The sequence below is a fragment of the Carcharhinus amblyrhynchos genome, chromosome 2 (assembly GCF_965287045.1).
Source record: "Carcharhinus amblyrhynchos chromosome 2, sCarAmb.v2.hapA, whole genome shotgun sequence".
NCBI classification, from domain to species: domain Eukaryota; kingdom Metazoa; phylum Chordata; class Chondrichthyes; order Carcharhiniformes; family Carcharhinidae; genus Carcharhinus; species Carcharhinus amblyrhynchos.
The window spans coordinates 12,057,307-12,068,754 of NC_137325.1; the positions used below are offsets into that span (position 1 = coordinate 12,057,307).

The 11,448-nt window shown below is 41.0% G+C and overlaps 1 protein-coding gene and 1 pseudogene across 3 annotated transcripts in view; both read left to right on the forward strand.

Moving 5' to 3' along the window:
• LOC145352382 (uncharacterized) overlaps window positions 1-11,135 on the forward strand; it is a 40,965-nt gene extending 29,830 nt beyond the window's left edge. For 2 of the 3 annotated variants that reach the window (XM_080202161.1, XM_080202169.1), the window contains exon 7: window positions 3,254-5,284. In XM_080202161.1, coding sequence (XP_080058287.1) covers window positions 3,254-3,491 — 238 coding nt within the window. In that variant the 3' untranslated portion in view covers window positions 3,492-5,284. Of the gene's footprint in view, window positions 1-3,253; window positions 5,285-10,594 lie in introns of those variants that run through there. The other variant, XM_080202178.1, reaches the window with a different exon arrangement.
• LOC145361935 (U2 spliceosomal RNA) lies at window positions 212-363 on the forward strand (annotated as a pseudogene).
• Window positions 11,136-11,448: the final 313 nt, after the last annotated feature.

The window sequence follows — 11,448 nt, forward strand, 5'->3', positions numbered from 1 at the left end:
ATCTCCTCTCAACCTCCTCTTCTGCAAGGAAAACAGTCTCAACTTCTTAAATCTATCTACCTACCAGAGATTCCTCACCTGTGGAAGCATTCTTGTGAATCTTTTCTGCACTGAATCTAATGTCTTCACTTCTTAATGTGTGGCGCCTAGAGATCTAGTTGAGGCTGAATAAGTGTTATAGACAATTTAATATGATTTCCATGATTAAACAATCGCTTCTCAGCCTTTTGGCTAAGATCAAGTGTAGTTTTGGCATCCTGTACTTAGTTGAAGTCATGAAGTTACTCGGAGGCTTCATTTGAAGCAATTTTTTTAAAGCAGCATCTAGGTCTTTTGGCTAAGATGCAAATGAGATCACACCTTGGAGGAGGTGCAATGCCTGATCCAATCAGTTTGAATCATGTAGATCAAGCCCAAAACAGGAGGAGACTTGTCTTGTCAGCTTGGATCTGGAATGTCTCACTTGCTGAGACTTTGAATTGGACTTTGGATTGAATTAGATATAAACAAAAAAAAACTTACTTGGCCTTTTGACTAAGATCAAGTGTAGTTTTGCTGTCCTGCTGTCCTTAATAGAAGTCATGAGATCACACAGAGACTTTATTTGAAGCAGTTTTTTAAAATGGCATCTGGTCTTTTGGCTAAGATGCAAATGAGATCAAGCCTTGAAGGAGGTGCAATGCCTCCTCCTGTCAGCTTGGATCATGTAGATCAAGCCCAAGACAGGAAGTGGTGAGCCTGTCTTGTCAACTTGGATCTGGAATGTCTCAATGGTTGAGACTTTGAATTGGACTTTGATTGGATCTGATTGGATATAGCTTTAAAAAGATTCTGTGCATCTATTAATGAAATCTAGGATGTGTAATTAACTTACTGTCAACCTGTCCTGCCACCTTCAATGATTTATGGACAAATAACCTCACTTGCCACTTATCATTTGCCAGCATTAAGATTTATTTTCACATAAAGTCCAATGATTTTTTTATTTAAAAACCGTTTCCCTAGCAAGTGGTTTATTCTCCACGGGGGGAAGAAGCTGCAAATTGTAACCAGATATTCAAGTAGCAAATGGGAAAGTGAATTTTCACCCAGCTGCAGAATTTTAATCTGAAGCCTGCTATTGAGGTAGGGTTTTGCATTCTTTTGCCATCTCTTGTTTTCTTACTCTCCACTTTGATTTGATTTATTATTGTCAAATGTACTGAGATACAGTGAAAAGTACTGTTTCTTGCACGCCATACAGACAAAGCATACCATTCATAGAGGAAGAAACAAGAGAGTGCAGAATGTAGTGTCACAGTTAGAGATAGGGTGTAGAGAAAGATCAACTTTTAATATAAGGTAAATCCATTCAAACATCTGGCAGCAGGGAAGAAGCTGTGCTCTGATTTAAGTTACACACTTAGCCTTGCTTTGTTTTACACACTTCGTGTTGGTATCTGTTTGTATTGCTCTTGTTCGTCTTTGTTTCTGATTCTCCTTTCCTTCTCTCTCTCTTTGCTTTTCTCTTGCTGTCACTGCTGTTCTCATTCTTGTTTTATTTAAAATGTGCCCCCGATTCTCCTTTGCCACTTCTGGGAGGAGGAGCAGTGGCCTTCTATCTTCTCAAAGCAAGCAGTTCCGAAACACTAGCATAATGAGAATTAACAAACGATTAATGTATTATAAAAGCAGCTGTTCATAAAACGGGGTTTATATTGGGGAAACAACAAATACCCAAAAACAGCAGCAATGGATTGAGGCTATGTTTTGCTTAGCACCCGCAGAATGTCCTCGTTTACTGTTGCTTCTGAATCTGCACCAACAATTCTCCTGTGAGTTTAGCACATTGTTGATCATTGCCACTTTCACGGACGGAATTTTGACTCATGAATTTTTTATAAAGTGTTTGAAATGCTATTGGGTAGCAACTCTCCCCTTGAGCCTCACCCAAATCAGTTCCACAAAAACATTAAAGTTTTTAAAGTTTGTTTGTTAGTATCGCAAGTAGGCTTACATTAACACTACAATGAAGCTACTGTGAAAATCCCATCGTCACCACGCTCGGGCGCCTGTTTGGGTACACTGAAGGAGAATTTTGAATGGCCAGTGCACCTAACCAGCACGTCCTTTGGACTGTGGGAGGAAACCGGAGCACTCGGAGGAAACCCACACAGACACGGGGAAAATGCACAGACTCCACACAGTGACCCAAAGCCGGAATTGAACCTGGATCCCTGGCACTGAGGCAGCAGTGCTAACTGTGTCACCATGCTGCCTGATTGGTCATATCTTAGAGAGAAAATGGTGGATATGATTATTTTTGAGGTCTTTTTAATCTTATCTTCAAGATTATCTTCGCCTTTTGTTACCATGGGGAGGGTGGGGAGAACCAAAGTTTGTGCAGGGAATTAAGGTGAAAGATAAAAGTGGCCGATCAAATCAAAAGTTATTATGAAAATGATTGGAACTTAAGAATTGGTGAGCATTATGACTCTAAGTCAGAGTGTGACCATTAATGGATTGGAATTTTTCACAATGGAACTGTTTCCAGTTAATTCTGTGAAGTTAAGGTTTTGAAAGGAGTTTGTTGAGCTTTCTTTCCATTATGTATTTTGCAGGTTGTGGCTTCCCAGATGAGTTCAAAATGTTTATAGTAGCAGATAGAAATGACTCCAAGCAACTCGCACTATAACCACTGAGCCAGTAATATTAAGGAGTAATTAACAGTTCAGAATTTCTGTGCAAACAAAATATATATTTTGCCATTGAGGTGTTTCTGCTGGTTAGGAATGATTAAATATAGCAATAAGACTGATTGGGCTATAATGGCCTGTCACTATTTGAAGTTGTGACACTTTCTTCCTAATTGCGCATAGCTAACAGAGTGTGTAATGGAAGAAAATGGAACTTGTAAAAAGCCTATTCTTGATATCTGTGAAGCAGGCTACAATTTTCTAGCTGCTGTGGGCTGGCCATTGAGCCCACTCACGCTCCTTTTGCACTGTCAGTCTGCACAGATCTTTCTGTGAATTTTAAAAGCCAGATTATCAAAATCCCAATCAGAACTTTTAAAGAACTGGCCACACACAAGCTTGATAGCTGCCATGGAGCTTTGGGATGTATCCTGCAGTGTCAATGGGGGAGATTACAGGGTCCAGGCAAAATGAAATTGCTTCTGTCCAAAGTGCCCCTGCATAATCTACATTACACAATGCAATGATTCCTTGAATTCATGCATTTCATTGGTTTTGAATTTTTCTTGGTTTGGCAGCATTCAGAAGAAGAGTCTGGACCTTCATGTTCGCAGACACCACACAGGTGAGACATTTGGGTGTCACTTATGTGCCTATTCCTCCCCCGACAAGCAGCTTTTGCAAAAACATCTGAAGAAGCACCAGAAGGAGATGGAAGAATCTTTACAGAGTATTCAAACAACTTCTGGAGTGGAACCGTTCACAACAGGGTGTTTTGTGGGAGCCCCTGACACACTGCAAACTGGCAAATCGTAAGAAGCTGTGAGATTGCACATCTGCAAGCTAGAGATTTTATTTTTTAAACAGGTCTGCTGGGCCAGCTGTTATTATCTCTACTGGAGAAGCTGGCAGCAGTGACTGAACTCACTGGTGGCTTGGAGTACGTTCCAAGATTGTTAGCATTCTGAAAGAAGCTTTGGTATGTTAAAGTTAGAATGTGCCACTGAACTGTGAGAAAGTTAACTGTAAAACTCCTTATGCGTATAGAAAAATAGCCCCTCTGTTTTCCAGCCACTTGGACCTTTCACAATCGAGCATGCTCAACTCCCGTGTTACCCCCTGCTTATTTATTTTTCAAGGGAGAGTTTAAGTGGTGGGATTAGTTTAATATGGACCGCATTTGCAGTTAAGGCTGTGCAGAGAAATTAAATACTTACGAACCAGAGAATGAAGAAGTCTTTTATCAAAAATGCTACCACTGCTGTATGCTTCTGATATAATGTTATTAAACAGTGTTCTCTAAGAGTAACACATGCTTCTAAAAGAAAAGAAGTGGATAGAAGTATATTTGGCTTTTCCTGCAGTTTTTCTGCTGTGTTTGGTTCTTGTCATGAATTCTAATGGTCCAACTGTTACTTTGAGTTTCCACTATTGCATCATTCAGAGCTCTGGACTATTTCCATCACCACATAGCCCACAACTGTATATCTACTAGCATGCAGCCAAATTGTTTCGTGCCTTTTATATTGTTTCCAAAATTCTCAACAAATGCAATGAAGCTACTAATTAAAAATAGACCAATACAAACACTTGAATTTGCAAAGCAGTAGACAACGAGGCAGCATGAATGCAATTTTTCCTGAAGGAGCAGCAGCCTGGGAATTATGTTTGGTAATGTTATTCAGGTATTGGTTTGATGCTGTCAGTTTTGAATCTGTGGTAGCCCAATGGTTAAATCCTCAACCAAATTTGTTAAAACTGATATCTGGTCATTGATGTTGCAGCTGTTTCTATGGTTGGCTGCTGTATTTCCCTACATAACAACTGTGGCTACATTTCGAGAGTGCCTCAGTGTCTGCAGGGCACTTTGGAGTATGCTGCAGTTGTGAAATGTGCTATACAAATGCAAGCTCCTGTTCTTTCTCTGCTATTTTAATCTTGACAGGAGTCCAGATAAAATAAATGCATTAATACCTATGTTAATTGCATATGCCTATTAATAGCATCAAAAGTAACTTATATCTCTATTCTGTAAGAAAGATACTTAGTTTTATAATATGACGTATGATCATCATATGGATTAGCATCAGTGTCACAACTGCAGTGTCCTTTAACTTTGTTGGAATAGTGAACATACAGATGAAGTATAGGCTGCAAGCAGGCACAAAATTTCACCGTGAAACTGTGTTGAAATATTTGAGCTTAATATGAAACCAGGGTCAATGTTGCCAAAGATGAACAACCCGTAACACAGTTGATCATTAATGCTTTCATTTGCAATCCAGAGAAACAGACAGCAACATGGTAACAGAAGAAACATGGCAGTCGGAACCTGTGGAGTTGCAGATCAGGCTGTGAATTGGTATTTGTGCTGAGTTCTGATGCTTCAGCTCAGGCAGAGAAATGTAAAACTTCAGTGCGTAATGGTACAGAGGAGTCATTAACTCTCAACGTGGCCATGAGAGCAGCTCTACGGAACCAGTGCGTTTCCCCATGGCCTTTTAAATTCTTTGGGAAATGTTTCAAGAGTTTGCGGAGGTTTGTTCTGTCGAAACCTGGCTTTCAGCAGTTCTGTAAGACTGCATTTAGTATTCTGAAGGGATGTTACATTTGCATACTAATTTGCTGATTGCAACATTTCTTCAAAAAAGACTTAATGCCACAGTGCCCCCCCACCAAACCAGCCCAGTGACCATGAATTTGGAATTGGCCAGCACCCAGTTTCTTTGTTGTTTCTAATTTCTGAAACTACTCGAGTTTCTTGCCTTATTGTAGTTCTCTGTGCTCTGGATGCGCAGTTGACAGCAATAAGAAAGCAAAGGTATGGTAGTCTCTACATGACTGACATTTTGTGGGTCACCAAGTCTTATCATCAGAGCTTCTGCCAGTGACCTTCCAAACATGCTGAACTGCCTATTCCCCCATGACCTTTCAGATCTCTGTGGCTAGATACTGCATCAGGCTGTGAATTCACCATTTAGCCATCTGGGGAACCGAAAATCAGTTTCCCTCAGTCAGCCTCCAGCTGCTGAAATAACTCAGCACTGAAGAGGGCTAGAACCAGCTTTTTAGGTTAAGGTCACGCTGTGTAATGTATTTATCCACTGAGGCATTGGTAAAATCATATCTGGAATATATTTCAACCAAAGATGGGGAAAAAAGTATCTGCAGTGACTTTTAAAATATTTAGGATCTTTCAAAATGTCTTTTCTCTGCCTTAAATGCTTTCTATCAAATTTTGAGCTTACTGGTTAAATACATCGTTTGACGTGATACTAAGCTAGAGTAATGTGAAGGTCACACACAGGACATAACCTGAGCTGAACAGCTTGATCTCAGCTGAGATGGTGGTTTATTTTGTTCCTGTGACCAGTATGAGGAATGCCACATACCTTGCCTATCCCAAATTCATAGAATTCCTACAGTGCAGAAGAGGCCACCAGTCCATTGAATCTGCACCAACTTTGACAGAGCATCTTACCCAGTCTCTCTTTCCCACTCTATCCCATGGCTAATCCACCTAACCTGCACATCTTTGGATTGTGGGAGGAAACTGGTGCACCCGGAGGAAACATGCAGACATGGAGAGAACATGCAAACTCCACATGGCCCGTCACCCAAGGCTGGAATTGAACCTGGATGTCTGGTGCCGTGAGGCAGCTCCTAACCACTGTGCCGCCCTAATTGGCTGCTTAAAGAACGGTAAATGCACTTATCTGGGTGACTGGAAAGCACTGTCAGAGGAGGTGGTGGAAGCAGGCACATTAACAACATTTAAAAGGCACCTGGACAGGTATATGAATAGGGACGGAATAGAGGGATATGGATCAGGTAAGGACAGAAGGTTTTCTGGTTTGGCTAGGACATCATAATCAGCACAGGTTGGAGGGCAGATGGACCTGTTCCTGTACTGTACTTTTCTTTGTTCTAATTTGCCAAAAGTAAGTTCTGTGAAAATGATATTAAATAAATGACCAGGTCTTCTCTTTTGGGTATTGATTGTGGTATAAATAGTGTCCAGTATAAGGGGGAAAGCATCTCTACTTTTACTTAATGTCAATAAGATGGCCAGACCGACTTCCTGTTCTTTCTATTTTCTGCCTTTTCTTCTTTCCTCTGTCTTTCTCTAGTTTGGTGAGATGGTAACAAAGTCAAGACATAGCCTTTTCCTACCTGAGATTATTGGAAATTCTTGGAACCTAAATACATGAACATCTGGTTTCTGGAGTAATGGTTGTATCAGCAGGCCACAGTGTAAGAACATAAGAAATAGGGGCAGAAGTAGGCCACCTAGCCCTTCGAGCCTGCTCCGCCATTCAATAAGATCATGGCTGATCTGAAGTGGATCAGTTCCACTTACCCGCCTGCTCTCCATAACCCTTAATTCCTCTATCGATCAGAAATCTATCTACCCCTGACTTAAACATATTCAACGAGGTAGCCTCCACCACTTTAATGGGCAGAGAATATCAGAGATTCACCAACCTCTGAGAGAAGAAGTTCCTCCTCAACTCTGTTCTAAACTGCGCCCCCCCCTCTTATTTTGAGGCTGTGCCCTCTAGTTCTGGTTTCCTTTCTAAGTGGAAAGAATATCTCTACCTCTACCCTATCTAGCCCCTTCATTATCTTGCAAGTCTCTATAAGATTCCCCCCTCAGCCTCCTAAACTCCAGCGAGTACAGGCCCAATCTACTCAATATCTCCTCATAAGCTAACCCCCTCAGCTCCGGTATCAGCCTGGTGAAGCCTTCTTTGTACTCCCTCCTTTTGCAAATAAGGAGACCAAAATTGCACACAGTACTCCAGTTGCGGCCTCACCAGTGCCTTGCACAGTTGCAGCAAGACCTACCTGTTTTTATATTCTATTCCCCTCGCGATGTGTGGCTCAGAACTTAATGGGCAATGTTGTGTTACTATTACCCATTCGTTGCATTGTATCACCAGGTTTGTGTTAAAAGTTTACTTATTAGTCACAAGTAAAGCTTACACTGCAATGAAGTTACTATGAAATTCCCCTTGTTGCCACACTACGGCACCTGTTCAGGTCAATGTACCTAACCAGCACGTCCTTCAGACTGCGGAAGGAAACCGGAGCACCTGGAGGAAACCTACGCAGACACTGGGGAGAATGCGCAAACTCCACACAGACGGTAACCCAAGCTGGGAACTGAACCCAGGTCCCTGGCGCAGTGAGGCAGCAGTGCTAACCACTGTGCCACCCTGCCGCATGCAGTTTTGCTTCTATAATTGGTTATTTTCTGTTGAATGGAACATTAGGAGACCAAGAGGTTGATCTAGCCAGCAATCTGTGAAAATGGTTTCTACTGATCAATAAAGTGGGTTCCATAAATCTCAGACAGCACAACATTTCTTTCTGATATATGTATTATTATACTGTAGCCCTGTATGATGGAACATTATTGAACCATTCCTTCTGTACTTGCGAAAATGTGCAATGAAACTAGAGCAAAGTTTGGCAGCATTTCTCATTTCAGCAAAACAAGGTGACTTCTATCAAGAGAGACAAAGTAAAATCCAAATTAGGCAGTTTTAATTTGTCTTCCTCGTTTACACAAGTTGCCGTATTGTTTAAACAGCACAGAGAAGTCTCATTGTGAATTATACCGATGCCTGATTGTGTACAGAAGCAATATTGACTCTGGTTGGAATGTAAGCTGACTCTTGGTAATTAACCATGTTTGAGAAAACGGGCTCTGGAGTTTACAGTGAAAATGGGAATAGGAAGGATGTGACGTTTGTGAATTAGCGCCAGAAGAAGCTGCTGGAGGAATCAGTGGGAGCTACTGGAACTGAGAGAGGGTGAAAATAAAAAGATGCAGGAAGCTTTAAACTGCTGTGACGTTCAAAACTCTTTTGTAAAGCATGCCGGAATTTTGCCTTAACTGTAAAATGCTTTTAGCAATTTTCAAGGGTACATACATGAATAATTATATCTTTCTAATAATCCTTGTGTCAAGTTTATTGTCTGCATTGATAAATTTGCTGGATTTTTTTGTCTTTAACCGTTTTCTGTTCGGTTGTACATTTTGCTATTTAATCAGATTATGGAAACCGTTTCTCCCTAATTTACTCATGTTCCATCAAAAACAATTTCTCCGAAGTACACCATCCACTTCACCACATACCCTTTACAAACCTATTTATTGCATTGCAAGCGTATCAAGTATTTGCAGAGTTGCCAGTAAAACCCAGCTCCCAACAATGTTTAATTTCACAAATAGTGGCATACGCCCTGGGGAAATCCTGTATTCAGGGTACAACCTCTCAGCTGCTTATCTCTGGGATCCTGAAGTAAAGAAACAAAATGCACAGAATGAGAAGCTTCAGTGGTGTTTTACTGTCTGGAATCATAACAGTGTCGATTGAAGGATTTCGGGCAACAGGACAAGGCAGTGGTCGGAAAATGGATTTAAAAAATTAAAAAAAAACAGAGAGAGAGAGAAATACATTTAAACTGTCTCTAAATGAAAATTACTTAACATCTGATCGGTGCACCATTATTTTTATAATCTGTGATCCCTGAGCAGATTGTTGTACACATCGACTAAGGGTGTGATACCCAAAAACCCAGCTGCTTTCAATAGGCTGCTGCTCATAATTAAAAAAGAGACATTTGTTTTTGAAGCCCTGATGCCATTAAAGAAAGGATGCCAATAATAACAAGTGGGGCAGGCCCGATTCTCTCGACTATGTGGCTCTGAAGGTGCTGTTCCGGGACGTGCCATAAGGAAGGCTTTTCTCTCTGGTTAGAATTGTGGACTTGGTTCTTCGCAAAGGAGATCTGTTTGAAACGCTGTGTTGGAGTTGGAGGAGCAACCCTCTTAAAATTGAGAGTGCAGCTGTGGAAGAAATTTTCCTGACTCAAAAGATAGTTACGGTGAGAGTACCCATGTTGAGATAGTAAATAGCCTTACAATGATAGCCAACAGGTGTATTGCATTCAGCCCCTCAAACCTTTTTGCCAATTCACTTTTATCTTAGTAAGAAGTCTCACAACATCAGGTTAAGGTCCAATAGGTTTATTTGGAATCATGAGTTTTTGAGGTGCTGCTTCTTCATCAGGTGAGTGGAGAATTGGATTTCACAAACACGGCGTGTATAGACAGAGACCAATTGCAAGATAATGGTTGGAATGCGAGTCTTTACAGGTAATCAAGTCTTTACAGATACAGACATTGAGAGAGGAGAGAGGGATAATCACATTTAAAGAGGTGTGAATTGTCTCAAGCCAGGACAGTTAGTAGGATTTTGCAAGCCCAGGCCAAATGGTGGGGGTTACATGTAGTGTGACATGAACCCAAGATCCCGGTTGAAACCGACCTCATGTATGCGGAACTTTTGTGATTCTGCGTTGTCTACACAATGTGGCATGAATCTAAGATCCCGTTGAGGCATCAACACGGATGCCATCATCACATATGAGAGCGCTGTGCCTTTAACCTGTGATTATCCCTCTTTCCACTCTCATTGTCTGTATCTGTAAAGATTTGGTTACCTGTAAAGATGTGCATTCCAACCATTATTTTGCAATTGAATGTTTGTCTATATATACCCTGTTTGTGAACCCAATTCTCCGTTCACCTGATGAAGGAACAGCATTCCGAAAGCTCATGATACCAAATAAACCTGTTGGAGTTGAAGTCTCACAACAGCAGGTTATTGTGCCCACCCCATCCAATGCCGGCATCTCCACATCATGGCTACCACTTTGATCATGGCTGTACTTCACCTCCATTTACCTGCCTTTGATCCCATAACCTTTACTAAACTGACCTACCAACCCATCGCGAAAAATTCAATTGCCTCTGTCTTCACAGCGTTTTAAAGTTACCCTTTGTGGGGAAAAAAGTGTTTTCCTGATTTCGTTTCTAATTTTAAGATTATACTCCCTTGTTCTAGATTTCAAATTGTTTCTGATGCTTCTCCTGGAGGAAAACAATTAGATCATCCCTCAATCTTTCAAACCCAAGGAAAACAAGCCAAGTTTCTGCAACCGATCCTCATAATTTAGCCCTTTACGTCTTACCATCATCCTGGGTAAATTTGTACTGCACCTCTTGCAAGCCAATATATTCTTCCTGTGGTTTGGTGCCCAATGGGCTGTTACCAATTCTCTGAAGCTTCACTTCCTCACTTTGTTTTCCAACTAATTTGACATAAAAAATATTCCATGAGCCTTTGTTTTGGTCATTTTTGCACCTGTGCATCAGCTTTTAGTGATCTAGACATGTGGGCACCTGAGCCCCTTTAGTCTTTCATAGATTCTAATCTATTGCCATTAACAATCCTGGTTTAATAAGGAGTGTAGGAGAGCTAGCCAGGAAAAGCACTAAGATGATCTAAAAATGTAGTTCCAACTGGTGATGCTACCAGAAGGACTCATTGTTTTCTCTCTGTGTGCACACTAATCTGTTGTGCATTCTAACCTGGTGTGTTGCAAACTTGTATGGCTCTCTACAGTGCCAGCAAGAATGTATTGTCTGATTTTTTTTTAAGAACTGTCCGGTCTTTGCAGCTTGCCTTTTTGTCCTTAGTTGGCCTGTATTTTTTGTTCTTCAAGTAAAGCAAAAGCCATGCTTAAGATTGCCCCCCAGATGGTTCTGTCTTGTACTTCTTATAGTGAGCATGCCTCGTTTCCTGAGGTACACATTCAAGAAATCTTTGAACTTTAACCTCTGCCTACCTTTCAGGCGATGTTCAAGTTGTGAATAAGTGACTGTCTCAGGGATTTTATCATCAGTCATTCTCCATAT